Source organism: Calidris pugnax, unplaced genomic scaffold (assembly GCF_001431845.1).
Source record: "Calidris pugnax isolate Ruff unplaced genomic scaffold, ASM143184v1 scaffold25, whole genome shotgun sequence".
NCBI lineage: Eukaryota > Metazoa > Chordata > Aves > Charadriiformes > Scolopacidae > Calidris > Calidris pugnax.
In genome coordinates, this window is record NW_015090805.1 from 1,268,398 (window position 1) to 1,289,628 (window position 21,231).

General features: G+C 41.8%; 1 protein-coding gene across 1 annotated transcript in view; it reads right to left on the bottom strand.

Moving 5' to 3' along the window:
* Nucleotides 1-21,231, bottom strand: part of LOC106885750 (amine oxidase [flavin-containing] B-like) — a 57,970-nt gene that overhangs the window by 30,816 nt on the left and 5,923 nt on the right. Inside the window, exons 2-3 of the mRNA XM_014938198.1 lie at nt 7,957-8,051; nt 6,799-6,936 (exon numbers count right to left, since the gene is read on the bottom strand). Of these exons, the coding sequence (XP_014793684.1) occupies nt 6,799-6,936; nt 7,957-8,051 (233 nt within the window). The remainder of the gene's footprint in view (nt 1-6,798; nt 6,937-7,956; nt 8,052-21,231) is intronic.

Below are 21,231 nucleotides of genomic sequence, written 5' to 3' on the forward strand. Positions count from 1 at the left end.
ATCTTTATCAATTATTTATCAATAATATCTTTATCAGGATGAGGGGATCAAGTGCACCCTCAGTAAGTTTGCAGATGACACCAAGTTGGGCGGAAGTGTTGATCTGCTTGAGGGTGGGAAGGCTCTACAGAGGGATCTTGACAGGCTGGATCCATGGGCTAGGCCAATGGGATGAGGTTCAACAAAGCCAAGTGCCTAGGCCTGCACTTGGGTCACAACAACCCCATGCAATGCTACAAGTTGGGGAAGGGTGGCTGGAGAGCTGCCTGGCAGGAAAGGACCTGGGGGTGTTGGTTGACTGTGGGCTGAAAATGAGCCAGCAGTGTGCCCAGGTGGCCAAGAAGGCCAACAGCATCTTGGCTTATATCAGAAATAGTGTGGCCAGCAAGACTAGGGAAGTGATCATCCCCACATACTCGGTCCTGGTGAGGCGGCATCTGGACTACTGTTCAGTTTTGGGCCCCTCATCACAAGAAAGGTGTTGAGGTGCTGGAGCGCATCCAAAGAAGAGCAATGAAGCTTGTGGAGGGTTTAGAGCACAAATCTTATGAAGAGCGGCTGAAGGAAATGGGGTTGTTTAGTCCGGAGAAAAGGAGGCTGAGGGGAGACCTTATCGCTATCTACAACTAAAGACCAGCCTGGCTGAATAGAGAGCTTTGACTGAAACTCAGGGACAGAAAAAAAAAAAAGAGTTTAGGACCTTTGCAAGAAGGGTCAGGCAACTCAGGGGAACTACAAGGATGTCATGAGATTATGCAGGGAGAAAATTAGAAACGCCAAAGCTCACCAAGAATCTAATCTTGCCACTGTCGTAAAAGACAATAAACATGTTTCTGTAAATATATTACCAAGAAAAGGAGGGCTAAGGAGAATCGGAGAGGGACTCTTTGTCAGGAAGTGTAGTGATAGGACAAGGGGTAATGGTTTTAAACTGGAAAAGGGGAGATTTAGATTAGATACTAGAAAGACATTCTTTACAGTGAGGGTGGTGAGACACTGGAACAGGTTGCCTAGGGAGGTTGTGGATGCCCCATCCCTGGAGGTGTTCAAGGCCAGGCTGGATAGGGCTTTGTGCAACCTGCTCTAGTGGGAGGTGTCCCTGCCCATGACAGGGTGGTTGGAACTAGATGATCTTTAAGGTCCCTTCCAAACCAAACCATTCTATGATTCTATGATTCATCCTTTATTGGATGTAGGGGGAAACATAGTAACCAAGGATAAGAAAAAGGCTGAGGTACTTAATGCCTTCTTTGCCTCAGTCTTTAACAGTAAGACCAGTTGTTTTTGGGATACCCAGCCCGCTGAGCTGGAAGACAGGGAAGGGGAGCAGAACAAAGTCCCCATAATCCAAGGGGAAATGGTTAGCGACCTGCTACACCACTTAGACACTCACAAGTCTATTGGGCTGGATGAGATCCACCCAAGGGTACTGAAGGACCTGGTGGATGTGCTCACCAACTCACTTTCAATCATTTATCAGCAGTCCTTGCTAAACAGAGACGTCCCAGTTAACTGGAGGTTAGCAATTGTGATGCCCATCTCAAGAAGGGCGAGAGGATAATCTGGGGAACCACAGGCTTGTCAGTTTGACCTTATTGTCAGAGAAGGTGATGGAGCAGATCATCTCAAGTACCATCACGTGGCACATACAGAACAACTTGGGTGATTAGGCCCAGCCAGTACACGTTTATAAAAGGCAGATCCTGCTTGACAAAGCTGATCTCCTTCTACGACAAGGTGACCCACTTAGTGGATGAGGGAAAAGCCTGTAAATGTTGTCTACCTAGCCAACAGTAAAGCCTTTGATGCTGTTTCCCACAGCACTCTCCTGGAGAAACTGGCTTCCCATGGCTTGGATGGGTGTACACTTCACATGGTAAAAAACTGGCTGGAGGGCTGGGCCCAAAGAGTAGTGGTGAATGGAGTTAAATCCAGTTGGCGGCTGGTCACAAGTGGTGTTCCCCAGATCTCAGTATTGGAACCTGTTCTCTTTAATATCTTCATCAATGATGAGGGCTCATCAATATCTTTATCAAATCAATATCTTTATCAATTATTTATCAATAATATCTTTATCAGGATGAGGGGATCAAGTGCACCCTCAGTAAGTTTGCAGATGACACCAAGTTGGGCGGAAGTGTTGATCTGCTTGAGGGTGGGAAGGCTCTACAGAGGGATCTTGACAGGCTGGATCCATGGGCTAGGCCAATGGGATGAGGTTCAACAAAGCCAAGTGCCTAGGCCTGCACTTGGGTCACAACAACCCCATGCAACGCTACAAGTTGGGGAAGGGTGGCTGGAGAGCTGCCTGGCAGGAAAGGACCTGGGGGTGTTGGTTGACTGTGGGCTGAAAATGAGCCAGCAGTGTGCCCAGGTGGCCAAGAAGGCCAACAGCATCTTGGCTTATATCAGAAATAGTGTGGCCAGCAAGACTAGGGAAGTGATCATCCCCACATACTCGGTCCTGGTGAGGCGGCATCTGGACTACTGTTCAGTTTTGGGCCCCTCATCACAAGAAAGGTGTTGAGGTGCTGGAGCGCATCCAAAGAAGAGCAATGAAGCTTGTGGAGGGTTTAGAGCACAAATCTTATGAAGAGCGGCTGAAGGAAATGGGGTTGTTTAGTCCGGAGAAAAGGAGGCTGAGGGGAGACCTTATCGCTATCTACAACTACCTGAAAGGAGGTTGTAGAGAGGTGGCACCACAGCAGGACACAGAGTAGATCATCCTTAGTGTATATGAAGGAATCAAAACCGAAAAAGATTAATCTGGCAAACCAGTCATACAAATAAATGTTTCTCTACACAGATTTAGGGTAGCAGAGTAAACCAGCTCCACAGTTACCTTACTTAGCAAAGGAACCTATGCTACATTTGATAACATCAGTAAATTTGTGTTTTAAAATGCAGGAACCTTGCATGGCTATTGGGACTGCACAAAAGTGAAGTGCAATTTGAATGAATATTAATTGATAATTAAACCTTCACAAAAATTGACATGTTTTCATATTTCAACGCTTCTTTCCAGGGACTGTTACATGGCAAAGGTAAAAATTACCTGGACTATACGTAGTCTGGTTTGTTTTTCTATGAAAAAAGCTGTCATTCTGGTGAGGAAAACACCACCAGTTAAAAGTTGCAAATCTACCTACGTTAGGGCCCTGAATCCTCTCTTGGGCAGCTAAGGAAAAGTTATCTTATTTTAAGAAGCGATTTACATCTGCCTGCCGGTCCAATGGGCAGACTGTTAGGAGATGATGGCTTCTCAGACAGTCCTGCTTTTCCTTCTTAAATCTGGATTTAGGAACCTAACTTCAGTTTCACTATTGAAAACCAATGGTGTTTGTTCAGGCAGCAATTTGCCTACCAAATTCTACTTGCAGAGCTATACTAATTTTCTCACTAAGGCTGATGAACCAGTATTTACACAAATGAAAAGAACATACTAATCTCTTTTCAAAGACCATGAAAAAAGCTGCTGAACAAGTAGAAGGAACAAAAAAAAATGTAGGGCAAAAATATAATTTTGAGTTTCTGTGAAGATATCACACACAATATAAGCGAGACCAATCTCACAACAGAACCTGACATTAAAAAAGATTAAAGGGGGAAAAAACACACAACCCAATCAAGTTGGTAAAGCCTAATTAGCAAAGACCCACCCAGAGATCAACAAAATGCATTCTTTTCATTTTGTAGTACAAAGAAGCTGCATATATTACTTGTATTAAAAAGCCTCTAAAATGAATTTAATTAACTATGAAAGGCTTGATTTTGCCTTTGGGTATATGTAAAAACAGCAGCTGATTTTACAAGATGCACTGTGATGCCTGATTGTGTAGCAAGAGAAGAATTAAAACCTTTAGGTTTCATTGCCTCTCTGGGTTTAGAGAATTTTGTGATCCAGAATTCAACTATTTTTGGCCACAGTCACAAAGCTTGGGTCAGCAGGTGAATTCAAATTCACACAGGGGCGACAGACCTTTGTCTATTTTGGAATCTGGTTTACAAGCTATGACTTGAGAGTCCTGCTTAGATTTCAGGGAGCACGCAAGAGCACTCTCCATTTGCAGGGAAAGCATGGTCAAGCCACGTGGCTGAAAGTGACAGACCTGTAAGGAATATATTACAGACACATGAAATGCAAAAGGCTGAAGATTATTACACTGATTTGGCCACACAACAATGCAAACGTCTACTATAGAGTGCTCGTGTTCCAATGGTTTAACTGTGAGCAATTCTTCAACTATGTTAATACTTTTCCACGGTTGTATAAACACAAAAGCAAAAAGGAAGATTTAGAGTGAATGAAATTAGGAAATTCAAAGGAGGTACTACTGACTGTGGAATATCTCCTCTCTTTACCTCCTGCATAGTTATCAGGGAGTCCTGGCACACACTTCTCTCCCTCCTCTCTTCAGGAGCAATCCTACAGGCAGCCACACTGGGAGTGTGAGCCTACAAACTCTGTCTGAATCCAACCTGCGGGCTCTTAGCATGCCTTGGGATCACCTCAGCCAGCACATGGGATCTCTCTCCTTGGAGACTTTAAACACTTGACTGGGAATGGCCCCAAGCAACCTGACCTAACTATGATGCAGACATTGTTCCAAGCCCAGGGTGGAGGATCCAAGGATCCCTTCCAGGGCAGCTTTTTCCGCGTCTCGGTGTAAGGCATAGTGCAGTCTCACACTTCCCTGCCAGCATTCAGATCGAGCCACTTGCCTGCATCAAATTGCCATGGATGCTCCATCACCCTGGCATATGTAAGGGCATAACCTGTCCTCTATGAGCATCTCTCAGTAGGTCCTAGCACAGACACATGAGTGCTGGAGGAAGCTGAGGCCCTCAGCCTTCCTCACAGCTCCCCCAGGATCTGTTTGCACAGATCCAGGCATTAACCAAAGTAGCAAACACCCCATTTCTCCAGGCTTGGATGGCTTGAATGTTCCAGGAGCAGAGTGGCTTCCCCCAACTCCAGACTTCTGGATACAAGCCATAGTAGATTCCCTGGACTTGTTCAAGGCCATTTCTACACCCAACGTACAGACAAAGCCAAGACGTGCCCCTCTCTGGCAGGCTGGGATACACCCCTGAATGCCAGCAAGTCCTATCAGCACTCGGTAGGCAGGAAAGCTGAGAGCCTTGACTCACACCAGCACTCACCACCCTGGGCTAAAAAGTATCCTTAGATGATGGTAAAAGGCTACGCGCAACCTCTGGCAACTCATGTCATAAGACACTTGGGGTCAAGGGAAAGACCAATTGTCCTTGGCAAGAGCCCGAACTTCTATCTTTGTGCCATTCTGTTTCCCTCACTCTAAAAACCTGTTGGAAAACAAAAGGCTATTTCAACTAGCTTAAGTAATACCGATATCCCCACACAAGCTGGTTCCTAGACATCCTAAAAGAAAATGGGGTTTGGCTTACCAAAGAAGCAGCTGACAATAAATCAGGCCCACGTGTCAACTTCAGCTTTGGCTTCAGTGACTTCTGGCAGCATTTTGGAATGTCCCCATGCTAGGACAGCAAGGTTGTCTTGAGAGCTGGTCAGCTTGACTGGCCACATCAATCATAGAATGGTTTAGGTTGAAAGGAACCTTAAAATTCATCTAGTTCCAACTCCCCTGCCATGGGCAGGGGCACCTCCCACTAGGTGACCAGGTTGCTCACAGCCCCATTCAGCCTGGACTTGACCATTAAGTTTTCCCTCATGGCATGTTCTCCTATTGCTACTGAAGAGACTCTGAATAGCATGAACAAGCAGAAAATTTGACTTTGAGGGTGATGCCAGAGGCAGATGAAACAGAACAGTGTGGATGTACCCATCAGTTCTACCTCAGCACAATTAATTGTTGACAGTAACCATGGCAAATCACTTTGAGAACACGCTTTTTTATAACAATTGAGTGGGAAAAATATTGGAAAACATATGGCAGAACACCTTTTCTCTATTGCTGTTTTTTAAATCTGTCAATGTTTTCTTTAACCTTTGATGAAACATTAACTACTATCTGACAAATATTTTGCCAGTCATTGCACAGTGGCTTTTCATAACTCAATGTTAATTTCCACAGGACTAACATAGAAAGTTTCTCTTATGTGGGAGTACAACACTGCTCTATATCAGGAAAGGAGAGAGGATGTTCTTTTGGAGAAAGCACAGTATGAATACTGAGAATTCGTGGGCTTTTTAACAGCTTTGCCATAGCTGTCCTGTTTCAGATCATGAACATATCGTTTAGATCTGCCTCCACAAGAATGTTTGACTTCCAGGGCTTTTTGTAATTACTATTTCAATGTCTTTTACTACTCTGCATGTTAGTTTCCCTATCAACAAGATCAGACTTAACATCTCACTTTTCTTTCAGTTGGGATAACAATTTTCATTGGTTTAGTAAGCCCACCCTGAGAAACCTTCAGCCTGATTGAAGATATTTCTAGGACTTCTCAAAGTGACTTTCAGATAACTTGTGCAGTGTATATGAGAGCTGACCTGTACAGTAGAGTCACAGTTTTTCTGTTCATACACAATGAAGATTTTGAGAGCTTTTAACTAAGAACTCAGACCTGAACCAAGGCATCAGCTAACAGGATGCATCTACAGGGTACACATGTAGGTATACATGCATATTGTAATTTGTATGAGTTCTTCATTATCAAGATACGTATTTTTCTCCAAGAGACTCAGATGATGCATACTTAAACAGGTATACTGCACTGTGGTATGGATGGAAAACAACGAGAAAGGAGATCACTACAATTTGCCTGTCTATGGCAGCATGCTTGAGAGCCTCTTACCTTGACATGGTGTATCAGGTGCTCAACTTCATTCACTTTATACGTCTCTATTCCTAACTCTTTAGATAATCGCAGGACACGATTTTGTGTTGGCCCCACATAAGCTCCTCCAAGGTCCACGTATTTAACTTGCTTATTCTAGTTTATGACAAAAAGGGAGGGAAAAAAAATAGCACACAAGTTAGAAGAGCAATCCAGAGGAATTATTTAAATGAAACATTCCCACAACACACAAAAAGGGAGGGGAAAAAAAAGGATTAAAAAAAGATAACTGCTTTGTAAATAGCACACAAGTTAGAGGAGCTATCCAGAGGAATTATTTAAATGAAACATTCCCACAGTATTTTGGTTATGATTCCTCTCCCCATGGAAAACTTGAATTCTTTGGTAGAGTTCTGGTGTGGTGGTTACCGAGGATCTCAGATAAGGAGTTCATAACCAGCTTAGCGGGCCTGTTGTTACATTACAGCCTTAACAAACACAAGAGGAAACAGCCTGGCAGGCAGAGAGAGAAGGACAGTCAGAGATATATGTGAGGTTCTTGCTCAGTCAAGCATCTCACCAATGAGTAGTTCGAAACAGAGCGTACTAGGAAGTAGCACAGGTAAGATTTTCTAATGAGTAGTGTGGGACGGGGTCTCCCAGGTCAAGGTAGGGCAGAAGGTAAAGGAGCAGTTCTAGTTCTAGTGGTTCTAGCCTAGACATGGAGGTCCTAGTTCCCAGCCACTTCTACCAGTCCTCTAGTCTACATGACTCCCCATGGGGCTTGTTATGGTTGTTTTTTCATAGAGACTTCTCCAGTGTCTCTTCCTGCAAAATGATTTGAAACTTAGCTAATCATCTTTTCCTTCCCAGAGGAAAGGATTGATGACTCCAGAGCCTGCAGACCACACAGAAATATTCTGTCCCCATCATCATGCTAGTCTTTCCCTACTGTTCCTGGTAAAATATCAGGAAATTTCCCACATGCTAGTGGCTCCAGAAATTTTCCCTCAAATAGGTTCTCTGGCAGGAAAGGTAAGTAAGTACATTTATATACACTATTCATACAGTATATGCATATTATACATAAATAAACACATACATGTGTGTATTATTATACAGATGTATAGTATATATTTACATATATGTAGTATAAATGGGTTTGGAGACAATTACCCTTACGGTGAAAGTTCGTCCACCAACTCTGTCATTGGCTTCCAGCAACACCACATTCAAGCCTGACTCAGTCAGCAGTTTGGCTGCTGAGAGACCTAAAAGATAAAAAGAAAAACAATTAAAGAATACTTCCGTATATGCACCCCATGGCTTTTCTGACTTGACATGTAAACACTCACATAGCTATCCATCTAAGTCCTGAACTTTTCATTCAAACACTTTGACAGGTGGTGAGATGGAATTAAAAAAAAAAAAAACCACAATAAGCATGAAACAGAATTGAAGCCACATTAAAACAGTTCGTGGTCCAATTTTACATGTGTTGAGCACCTTTTGCACCACATGATCAGCTCTTCCGATGCACAAGCCAGCACTTGCTATGATAGTCATCCAGCCAGGCAGAGAACTCAGGGAGGACAGCTTTCTGTTTTCTAACAACAGCATGTCATCTTTTCTAACCCAAACAAAAAAAGGATGAAGTGAAGTTTTAATAGGACTGTCCTAAATTTCAAAAGTTTTCCTGAAGCTTATCGTAAAATATTCAGAGCTGTAAAGCAGACGTCTAAAGCACGTTAGCAAAGTTCCCAAACAGTCAGGTCACAGGTTTCTTCTCCTGAAGAACACATGGCGTGACTCAGAAGAGACAGAATGTGCACTTGTGTGTGGCAACAAGAAGAAAAAGTATGGGTAACTGTACCCCAGAAAACCTGCTTCATTCCTCATCCATTTTCTTCACACAGTTTTATTTCCATCTTGCAATTCTTGAAGCTGCGACAAGAGAGGGAACAACGGGAATACAGAAGGGAACATTTTGTTTTAGTTCTGATGTCATGAATCCTCATAAATCCACAGAGGAAAATATTAGCATCAGGCCCTACAGCGTGTCAAGCCACTATGGAAGGAACGGAACTAGAAAGGGTGCACAATATGGAGCAAATACAGCCCGTAACCTCTCAACTTCTTAAGATCATCTCTGCCTTTTACTTCAGCACACAAACTGAGATTTGTATAAACTGAGGCTCTTATTTGGCCACGTGAGTGAATTTGTAGTGGGACAACAAGAGTTATATTCTAGAGAATTTCATCATCCTCTTGAACTGACAGGATGTGTTGAATAAAGTTCAGCACAGGCCAGGCTAGAAGCCATACTGATACATCACAATTGAGCAATCCTTTCTGGCTCTCTGTCTTGTCACCATCAGAAGGCAACCAGTTTCCTCTCTGTGTCCTAGTACATGTAGTTTTGATAAGGAGTCATCCAAGCAGAGTGTTCCAAACATAAGACAGCCATGGAAGAAATGGCAAAAGTGCTGGCAGGAAAAACAGATGGCCAAAGCAACCATAGCAGGACTGAATGAAATTGTAATGAAGAAAATATAGCAGCCTTGGATAGAGAAAGAATATTAATAAGAGCTACTAAAGGTGCTAAAGAACATCCTCGTCATCAAGTAGTGGCTTGGGAGTAAGAGAGCCATGTCCTGTTCCCAGCACTGCAGCGAACCTGCTGCACTGTGCCAGTTAAATCACATAAGCCCTTTGCTTCCCCATCTGTAAAAAAAGAGACAATGGTGTAGACCTATCTATCTAAACGATTTGACATTTTCTGAAGAGAAGCAGCAGATGTTTCCATTAAAAGATCATACTGTCCTGCTTTTATTTCTAGCTTCATGGGCTTATTTATCTTGGGTTTTCACATAAGTACTTGTGAGAAAAACAGTAATGACACTGATAAAGGTCTCTCCATACTTCCTTATTGAGGAAATTATATTGCAAAAACATCTGGCTGGATCAGTGGCCTTGACTTCACTCACAAATATTTGAAGATACCAAGGAAGAACAAAATACAGAAAACAGTCATGGTATGCAAACACAGACCACCCCTTCAAACAACTTGCAAAAAGATATTGACTCCGGAAGGAAAAATAGGCAACAAACCTCCTAAATAAATATAGCTTATCAGTTAAAGAAAAAAAAAGTTGCTTTTCAAAAAAGACAAATATTTCATCAGTTGGGAGAGGATCAACAGTAGTTATTAATAATTTACAGAATCAATACATAATCTGAAGGCTGTTGTCACTGCAGGTTTATGTTGGCTTATCAAGCTAACAGGCACCGACTAATCAATTAATAACATTCAGTAACCAACACTGATTAAGGAATATGAAATTTGACTTTCTTTATTAAAATTTAATGAATGAACATTTAAGTACAGCTGGGAACAAAGGCAGTTTATTCCCAAGAGCTGAATAGATGGAGAATCTTGTGAAAGGATAGGTCTCTAGATTCAACTGAAACGCAGCCGATTTGCAGTGGTCAGCCCAGATGCCATCTCCCTGTTTCCTTATGCACCTTTCAACCACCCTGTTGCACCTACCCACTATTTACTCCTGACTGTTTATTTTGGGGCAGATGCCATCTTTTTTTTTCTCCATCCATCCACAAATGTACCTGTTAGAGATGGATAACAGTTTACTCCTTCCTGATGACGCAAATACAAAAAAAATCAAAACCAGTGTGGAGGGGAGGATCAGGCTCTTTAATATCTCACTGCCCCATGACCATCCTCCAGCAAATCAGATCTCTGTAGTGAGAGAGGTGTGTCCTTGGAGCTTGACTCCACAGTGGAAGTTGCTGTCTACAGGGTTCCCAAACTAAGCACACTTCTCTCACCTACATGACACCTCTATTCTGGTCCAAAGTTTGCCAGAGAAATTATGCAGATAATTGCTGTCACAGGTGGGGAACACAGCCAGGCTCTAGCTCTTCCTCTCCCTCACCACAAGCGTGTAACGGGGAAAAAAGGTGGAAGAAGAGGGTCAGAGTGAAGGACCAGGTTAGGTCTCAGAGCAAGCACAGTACAGGACAAGGCAAGACTGCTGTCACAGATACCAAAAATAGCAACATTCTTGCCTGTTAATATTGCACTGCAATGTGGTATCTCACACATCACCCCGCACCCGTTCCTTTGAGATGGGCCCAAGACCCCAAATGGGCTCTTGGACTACTATAATAACAGAGAGAGGAGTGGATGCTGCAGAGGGAGAGCTCCAAGCCAAAGTGATACAAGGACAGATAAGGCACCAGGAACAGCAACAAAAACATATTAAAATGGAAATGAATACTCGTACATTAATATGGGAGGACAAGTTGAGGTTTGCTTTTCAGAAAATAGAAATTACTGCAGGAAACTCCTACAAACCACAACCTCTTTCCAGAGCAAGAGTCAGAGCGGCCTCTCTTGTGCTTAATACTCCAATTGCAACAAACAGAGCATACACGAAGCATGCAATGCAAAGCCTGGAAAAATCTGTCATACGTGATGTAAGATCTCTTCTTGAGAAGTTTAACCCTTCACAAGTGCCACATTTCAGCACTGCCTCCGGCTTACCTCTCACTCTCTTGCACATCACCAACAAAAGGCAGATATTTAATATTGCCCCCATCCCTCACAAGTGAGGCAAACAGCCACATTCAAATGCAAAGTTCTTCCAAAAACATAACTGATGCTGTTATTACTCCTACTTCACACACAATGTTTTGCCACCCAGTGGCACCTTCCCCTCCTCCCCAGGACCATTTCAAAGCAATCAGATCTGAATTGCAATATAAGGGCTCCACCACTTTTGCCACTGCTTCACAGAGGCCAGTAATTGGGTCCAATTTCCATTGTAGGTCAGCTTTCTTCAAGGGGCAACAAAGAGCCATATATATATATATATATGGCAGAAAACATATGGTTAAGCAGCCTCACCTGCAGTGCAACTCAGAGAACTGATAGGCAGATAATTAATGCAAACAACAAAGAAGCAAAGATGATAGGTCTTATTTGAAGCCAGAGACTGAAAATACCATTGTGCTTAGAGGATGTTTAACCAGCCAAGCCTTCATCCGTTCCCATAGCAACCCGGTACCCAACCGCAGCCACTCAGAGATACTGGTGAGAGATTGCCTCCCCCAGATTTTTATAGTGCAAGTTCAAGACATGAAAATCATTTCCCCATCATGCAGCACTCCATGTTCACACAGATCTTACTCAATTGTACTAATCACAATAATTATTTCATCTTCAGTTCAAACTTACTTCTTTCCTGATTGATGCCTCTGTACCTGCTAACCATCTTAAATTGCACCATTGGATTACACAGCTTCATTATAACCTCACTTCCTAATGTTAACATCTCTCTTATATTAAGAGAACAACTAATTCAGTTTTTGTTTGGTTTTGGTTGTGTGAGGTTTTTTTTAAGAGAAAATCTTAGATTTCTGTGCTAGGGCAGAACCCAAACTCACATTTGGATTGACAAATGGGACGAGACTTACATTTTTCATCTGAATCCATGTATTATGGACTACAATGAAGCCCTACAGTCAAACTTATCTGACTATCTAAATAACATTTTAAAGTAAATTTTTAAAAAAACTCATTGAAATTTTTTAACACCAGTTTGATTCTGCCTGGAATCAGCAAATTGACTGAAATAGCCATTTAACCTTAGCATTTCCACAAAAATTTCACAAGAAAGGACAGGATTGGAAGTTGCATCTCTGATGTGTCTCTAAATGATACTTGTGCCTTCTTCCATTTAAGTTTGGGTTGTTTTGTTGTTTTTTTTTCATAGGGTACTTCTGTCATTCTCTGTACAGCTAGACAACCGATACACAACAGCAAGTGAATTAGCAAGCTTTTATTTCTCCCTTGGGCTACACCCAGTTCCCTTTTAGTGTACAAGGGACAGGGCAAGTAACTTGGAAGGGGATAGATTATAAAGCTGTAAATAAAGTTTATTTCTGAAGGCATTTCTGCAGTTCTTAATGTACTTTCTCTGTATTATTCACTACTTTATTGTGTTCCCCCATATTTACTCTCTTCCTTCTAAGATACAAAAAATAAAACCCACCTCTTCTCTCATATATGTAATTATAAGTATCATCTACAAATTCTACATTTAAATTCATGTAGGGAGCAAAGAAAGAGCCTCTAAGCTACTGCCATTCATTTAATTGCTTCTAAGATGTCTGTCAAAAAACTGTTTACTTTATAACCTTAAGAATTTCTCTCTCCAACTAAAATTGTTTTTGAGCAGGAACATAAACTGCCATCCTACTTGTACTGTACTTACTTGCAGGTCTTACTACAGAACTTAGATGTCTCACACCTGGATTTCCTCACATTCATTAAATTTGCTGATATTTCTCTCTCCTCCTCTTCATTTATTTATTTATTTTGACATCAAAGATATGTTTACAAACTACTGCCCAGAGGAGTTTTAGCTTTTGTAACAGATGCCAGACACTTGGACTCCGCATCCAAACATGGGCTGTACGTGTAGATTAGAAACATCCAACACCTGAAAGCGGCAAGGAACTGATTTTAACTTTGCTGTGCCTCCATGACTTGGACATACATGTGTGAACAAGCCCTGCACCAGCTTGTTTAACTGCTGACAGCGTCCCCCTTGACATGATGTGTTCAAGCAGGGGCTAAGAAGCAAGTCATCCTCCAGGCAACCAACTGAAGGCTCAAGCACGTCTGCATGAGAAGCGGCTGCTGCAAAAAACCTTGTAAATAAAGCCAAAAATGATGAGTTTCTTGAGGATTATTTCCTTGCTCTCAACCTGTTCGGGCACATCTAAATCACTGTCTGCAGAGACATCAGGTAACAGATGCTCCTTTACCCAAGGCCAGCGGGCACAGCAGCTCGCAGTAGCGGAGCCTGAGCACCTTGATGGGGTCCAGGGCAGTAAACAAACCCAGCACGAGGCTCAACGTGAGGATTTGTCACAAAATGTGCCTTGGAAATGGCATAACAAGCCCCCCCTGCCCTGGGGCTAAAGCAGAAATTGTGGGATGTAAAACTGTTTCACGAGACTGATAACAAGAAAGGGAAACATACCATAATTGATTATATATAAACAAATAAGGAGTCCAAGATCAAGAAGGTAAATGAACTCAAGTACTTCTTAACGTAAGTATTCAAAAATATTAGTCAGACCACTTTTGGCCATGGACATTTAACATCTTGAAGCTGTTATTTTAGAAATCTCAAGATTTGTATTACTCTTGAGTTTGAGTCTATGTCTCATTTTGACCAGAGGGGCCAGGAATTTAATTTCTTTGCTTAACGGAAGTGATGAGTCTCACAAAAAAATCACAAAACCTTAAGCAGCTGAAACACTAAGTAAAACCAGCAAATCAGTCAAAGCCTACAAAAAAGTTACAGAGGCTGGGTATTGCTGTGGGACCACATGGGAAACACAACTTCCCTCACTATTAGATGTCTTCATACAGTAACCCTTACCTACCATCTCTGATGCTCAGAAATACATACAAAATGCATAGAGCAGATAAATAAGTTTGGCCAAAACCGATGCACAGAACCCAGTGAAACAAAATCCTTCAGTCTTAACACTACAGAATAAATTTTAAGGAGAACCCCGTTGTTACTGATCCACACAGTTGCAGTGTTTGACCTAGGGCAATAGGAAGAAATAAAGAGGAATACGCTCCAAGCAGTTGAGGTGAACTGTGGGGGAAGCAGAAAAGCACTCCTTTGACAAGGAATACCGTCTGGGTAAGTTCCTAGCATCTAAAAATTATATCAGTTAATGGAAGACTCCTGTTTCCTGTTGCTTTGGCCTAATTACTCTGAAATTCAAATAAAAACCCTTCTTGTTAATTCTCAGGGTTCTCTGACCTCCTTTTAAGAAATGTCCTAAAAACATTCTGCTAGTTCAGTGCCATTAGCATAATATAGTTTGCATGCTGCTGTGATACTGAAGGGATGGAGAGCAGAACCAGAGAAAAGGCATGTTCTTATCTGCTTAGCTAGCAGCCATTTTCCACCAGTGGGTTTTCTCCTTCAAGTCTTCCACAGTTTCTTTATTGCATTACTGTGTCAGAAACTGCAATTTAACAGCATTGGGTTTGTGTGTGTAGACTGCTCTAATGAACACAATCCGATTACTGGTCTGCTACTGAGAGATTGAACCTGGCGCCGGTCACCTTTACCTCTGTCACTCATCATTAGCCAGCTAAAATGTTTTAATTGAAATAATGGCTTGAGACAATAATGCCTGCAAAGGCATTATAGATAAGGATTGTAAGCAAAATAAAAAACAAAACAACAACAACAAAAAAAGCAAAGCCAATATTGGCCCAGGGTCTGGGTGAGTTAAGGTGAGAGAGGCATTTTTTGTAACATTTCTCACATTACGGAAAGGTCAAGGGATTTTGCTCTTGTGAAGAATATTATCCCCTTATAAATTCAAGGAACATGCTCAGAATCGTAACGGGAGCGCTACAACAGCAATAGGTAAGAGCACACTGACTGAAACTCAGTTCACATCAGGCTGACACATTGCTATCAAAAATGGTGAGCATGAACAACAGTCGCTTTTCCCGCTCCACTGCTTTCTTAGTCCTCTGCAGGACAAGGTACATAGCATCCAGATTGCTCCAAGAGTTATCTAGGTGACAATACTTCTGAAAAGCAAAGGGCTACAAGGACAACAAGATACTGCAACCCAACAATAGCTTTTATTAACTTAGCCCCTCATCTCCACCCATATGCTTTCAGGGTGAAGGTAACCTTTTAACTGCTCAAATTTGGGCCACCTTTACAAAAGTACTTTAGATATCTGACTCAATCTCATAGAAGAAAGATACAAGAATTATTGTTCAGAACCTAAAAACATGGTAGAGCTGGGTCTCTGTAAATTGTCGCTCTTGGTTATTCTCAATGCCTTATCTTCATTTGCTGAACAGTACAGTGAAACATATCAAAGCAACTCTCTTTTGATGCAAGTATTTTGACCATGGGGGGAGATGCTCTCTCTTCCTAAGCTTTATCACTGTGCAGCAATGATTGCCACTAAAATGAATATCACAACACCAGAGAACTTAAAAAATAATAAAATTACAGTTTGAGAAACCCCAAGGAGTAGAAAAAGACATTATCAATCTGCCTATCTGCTTAAAATGTATATTTACTTAAAATATTTGTACAAAGGACATAACATTTCTGGCTAGGATACAGCACTCTATGAGCAAATAAAATTTATTTCTATTAGCATTTCATTGTCTAGCCAAGGTTAGACAATGAGGTTTTTTCTGTCTGAGCACTGGTTCTGAAACCTTGTCACTGAGGTCAGTATGAGCGTCCCCATGAGTTAATGTGACTTTACGGGAGCATAAACTCTAGTCCCAACTTTCTGTGATCTCTTCTCCCTGAAAGTGCTCCTAGATGATGTGCAGGGAGCAGCATTTATAAAGCAGAGTTCTTAAAACCAACATTAAAAACATTCAGTCTACATCTGCCCCAGGCATTGCACCTGGTTAAGTGATATGGCCAGTCATGAGTGAGATGAGCAAAGTGGTGGTACCTTAAATATCCACCTTTTAAATATCCACCAACTATAAATATGGCACTTTTAAATATCCACCAATTCAAGCGGTGGTACCTTAAGATCAAGCCTGGCCAAGCATGGCATGAAGAAAGCTTGTTGCATTTGGGTGGAAACCCAACACCTTCAGTGTGGTGGTGCCCAGGCTCAAGCACTGAAGCCACAGCTGTTCTGCTCTTGCCCAGGGCTTCTCTTTAGTTTCCATTGCATTTTTACAATGGAAGTTTCCAATTAAACTTTGGACTAATGAAACTGGGCACTCCAGCATTTCACGTCTAGTATCGATCATTTATTCAGTATTCAGTTCACTTCACTGTCATGTCTTACACATGGAGCAGCATCCCCATTGAATTCCCACCTCACTTTGAAAGGAAGAGTCAGAATTCTGGTTCTAGGCTCCAGTCAGGTAAAAAAAAAGAACCCGAACAAAGCACATTCCATATGCCCTTTGTTATGGCCCCGGGATATACTGAAGAGTTAAAGTTAATTGTATTATTATTATTATTATTATCATCTGCACTGCAATATTACCTCTCAGCTTCGGTCTCAGAGCCTCCTTTGCCTTAGGTCACCCCTTTCCTAGAGTTTACAGCCTAGGTTGCCTCAAAGCATAACAGAGAGAAGGAAGTAGTAGAGGAGATACAGAGAACTGAAAGAAAAGGTAGAACTACAACAAACATACCGTAGCATTGGAACAAACACAATGAACTGGCTTAGGCACTGTATATGCAATTTACTAAAAGCATCCTTTTAGGCAGAGAGATATACAAGCAAACAAAACGCCAGACAGATTTACTCTGAAGAAGAGTTTTGCCTTCCATACACAGCAATGTGGGAAAAAATACTAAGCTACATCTGGAAAATTTTGCAAAATTATGCAGCAGTTGCCTCTGAAGAGAAAAGCTTATCCGTTTTGCTAAGTCTTGCATGTTCTCAAGGAAAGAATTCTAATTTTTTTAGTCCCCCGAGAAAAGTAAATGCTCAAAATGCATGATCAAATAGAAGATGTGAACTTTAAAAATAAGCAGACTATCAGTCTCAGATCTTGACATGAAAAGTAACATGTAATTTCCCAGATTTCTCAATATCTGGTGACTCACAGGCATCTATCTAGAGAAGGTCACTTCTTGTGGCAGCTAGCAAAGCCCCCAGCAGAGCCACCATGCCCTCATTCCATGGCTATCCATCTTGTTTCTTGTTTTCCTTGATCTTCAGCCAACTATTTTCACCCAGTTGCACTTAATAATTATGGGTTTCTATTGAGCATCTCTCAGTGCACTTTTAAATATCCACCAACTCATCCCCCAGTGACCCTCTGGAAATTCCTATCATCATCATGGCACACATATACATAGGTAAGTGTACACACACATTAACACACAGGCTAGATACTACTCACTTGTAAAGTTTACAAGGATTTTTAAACATTTTATCTATTTGAATAACTGAAAAATGAAGATGAATCCCACCACTTCCCAGCATCCTGTGTAATCACTTTAGATGTCAGTCAGCTCTTTGTTGATATCCCAAAAAGACCACTTCTTTTCTTGATGGCCAACTCAGGATGAACCAGGCTGAGACATCAAAGGCTGAGAACATAGATGGTATCCAGAGAAGCCCAAAAGGGAGCCACTGAATAAGAATATTATCAAGTGACTGTCTTCCCTCCCTCTTTTAATGCAGGCAGGAAAAAGTTTGAGCCAAACAGCTCATGAAAATATCAGTATTATGAAAGAAAAAATGCTACCGTTATTTTTGTACCATTCTGATATAAAGCATGGAGGAAAAAAGAAAAATAAAAGGTGAAGGAAGCACAGAAGAGAAGTATCTAAGGTATCTAAGGTGCAAAATAAAGGAATTTACACTCTTTCCGCATCTCTTTCTCCATTTGCGCTTGCTGTTTAGCATAACTCACTGATTCAGCCTCTAGTTAAGTTAACCTCATAAAAAATTAACTCATATGGGAACAAAAGAGGTGTCTTGCTCCAATATTTAATGCATTCAAACACAGATCTATCACTCAAGCAAACAGGACGCGAGTTTATATGCAAGCTATCCAGGTAATCATGATGCATAGTATGAACTGGCTGTTTGATCAGCTGTGGCCGTGTGCAGTCAACCAAACAGACTGCATTCAATGTTTTATATATGAATTATACCATCAAGATAAAGACCAGCTGGCTGGGAGGCAGGAGGCTACAAAGGCATCTTTCCTCCCCACCTCCCTCACTCCCAGCTGAGTTGTATGGTTGAAACTGAAAAATGCAAAGAATTTGTATAGTACAAAGCCTTATTTGTAAGATGAACAGGCTTCAAATTAATAGAAACTTCATGGAACTCTTTAATCACCTGAAACATGAAGTGCCAAACAGCGGTCACCACCATGGCCTAACCCTTGTAACTACAAGATGACAGAGGCTCTAATGAACACAGAGACTCCTCAGTGTTACATCAGTGTTAAAAACCAGCGCATCTATGATGTATTTTGCCATATACACCAGCTACCAGAAGTAGCTCACAAGGTCTGAAACTTTCTAGACTGCACTATCCTTTCTTCCAGGGATGGTCTGCACCTTGTGTCCCCAAATCCTGTCCCCTGCCCTCCCTTCTTCTACACACACACAGAGTCCTCCTACAAAAAAATCCTGATGTCTGTGATTTCTTAAGCAGTTCCCTGCTCTCTACCCATAGGTGCTAATGCTCCTGATGCCACCAAGAGCATCCCTTCTAACACTAAGTCCAGGTAGCAGAGTCCTGTGGGGCTGTGGGTGTCAGGCATACAGCAGCCCCACATATCTGCTAGGGAGGTGGGAACATCTGTCTAGCAGTGAGGGCAGCACAAAGAGGACAGGGGATGGAGGAAGAGAGGGGCGAGAAGAAAAAAATGGGTTGAATTCCCTTGGGCAGCTTTGTCCCTGAAAATACTTCACTCTCTCTCTCTCCTTGGAAGCCTGCTCTTCCCATAAATAATATTATCACTGTTTCTTGAGTAAGTCAATGCAACTCCTCTGTGGCTTGACAGGCACTTACCAGCATCTCCTATTTTGCTACCTCAGGGTCTCCACAACTGAGATATTGACACCCATTCCTCTTTCTGTTCCCTACAGCACTCCATAATACTGATCATAATAATGGATTGTGGAGCAAATAAAGTTTCTAAGGGACTTCACACTGACATTACTTTTAAGCAAGCTGCTCGAACAGAAAACTAACAAAATCCAGGTGCATGGGTGGGTTATTTAAAAGAATACTAGAGATTCACAGTTTAAATACCAACATGCTGTATAGCACTCTTATTGACCACTGAAATCAGCAGAAAAAAAAATTTAAACAAGGATCACACAACATTACAAGGTTATAAACCTTAGACACAAATTAGTCTGTAAGGAAATAAAGCTAGTCAGTTAGATGAATGATCACACTTTGACAAACCACCTCAAAAGGCAGCAAGAAACTTAATATCTGACATAAGTTTACAAGGACGAAATAGGTTATCTGCCCAGAAGGAAAATCATGTTAAGTTCAAAAATGGCAATATAAAAATTAAACAATTGAAACTGTAATGAGATGAATGGAATTTCCTCAAGAAATTGAATTCCAGCTAAATCTCTGGACTCCTCAGTAGGGGAAAAACATAGAACTGTTGGAATGGGTCCAGAGCAGGGGCACAAAAACAATCAGAGGGCTGGAGCATCTCCCCTGTGAGGTCAGGTTTTGAAAGTTGGGGTTTCTCAGCCTGGAGAAGAGAAGGTTCGGGGACACCTTAGTGCGGCCTTTCAGTACTTAAAGGAGGTTTATAAGAAAGATGGGGACAAACCTTTTACCAGGGCCTCTTGCAACAGGACAAGGGTTAATGGCTCTGAACTAAAGGAGAGTAGATATAGACTAGATATAAGAAAGAAGCTTTTTACAATGAAAGTGGTGAAGCACTGGAATAGCTTGCCCAGAGAGGTAATAGATGGGTCATCCCTGAACACATTCAAGGTCAGGTTGGACAGGGCTCTGAGCAACCTCATCTACTTGAAGATGTCCCCACTCACTGCAGGGGGAATGAACTAAATTACCTTTGTAGGTGCCTTCCAACACCAACTATTCTATGATTCTATGAATGATGACCAATTTCAGAAATGTAACCGAGAGCTTTGTAAGCGCATCAAGACACATTCTCTGTAAAGGAAAACCAAAGGAAGATCTTCAATTCACTATGGCATTGCTCAGCAAACTTTTATAACCATGCTAAATTTCACCATTGTATCAGTGCACTCTGTGACTAGCTGCTACAGAACTGAGACAAAACACAAAGGCAAGCGAATCCTCTTCTGGGAAGGGCCAGTGAGACAATATGGCTTTTTATCTTTAAGTAACAGAACTACTTAACTACAGCTGTCAGTTGTGCTATAGAGAAGAAAACTGCACCAGTGGGAAATGTGCCAAAATCACCCAGATTGTTTACATACAGAATAGTAACTTCTGAAGAAGAAAAAAGCCTCCTCAATTGACTAAATTATGCATAAGACCTAATTCATTGTCATTAGCTGCTGTGTAAGATATGTAAATATAGAGCAAATTCTCTGCTGGTTTATGATACTAAAAGCAGTGCTGGAAGTTTACCTCTGGGACTATCAGGGCTGTGCAAGCCCACATTGCTCAGGCTGCCTACTTAGGCAGTACAAACATGCCTACTTAGCTTTCATGCCCTGGTTCTCCACCTTTCCGTAAGACTACCTCCACTCACCAATTGCCCTTAAGTCCTCGGGTACTCCTGAGATGTCAAACAGCCTGAAAGCCCCCAGGATAGAGCCAGAGCAGCAGACTGCTCCTCACAGCCTCTGGGACTGCAGGCACCAGCATTTGACCCAGACTCACATCACT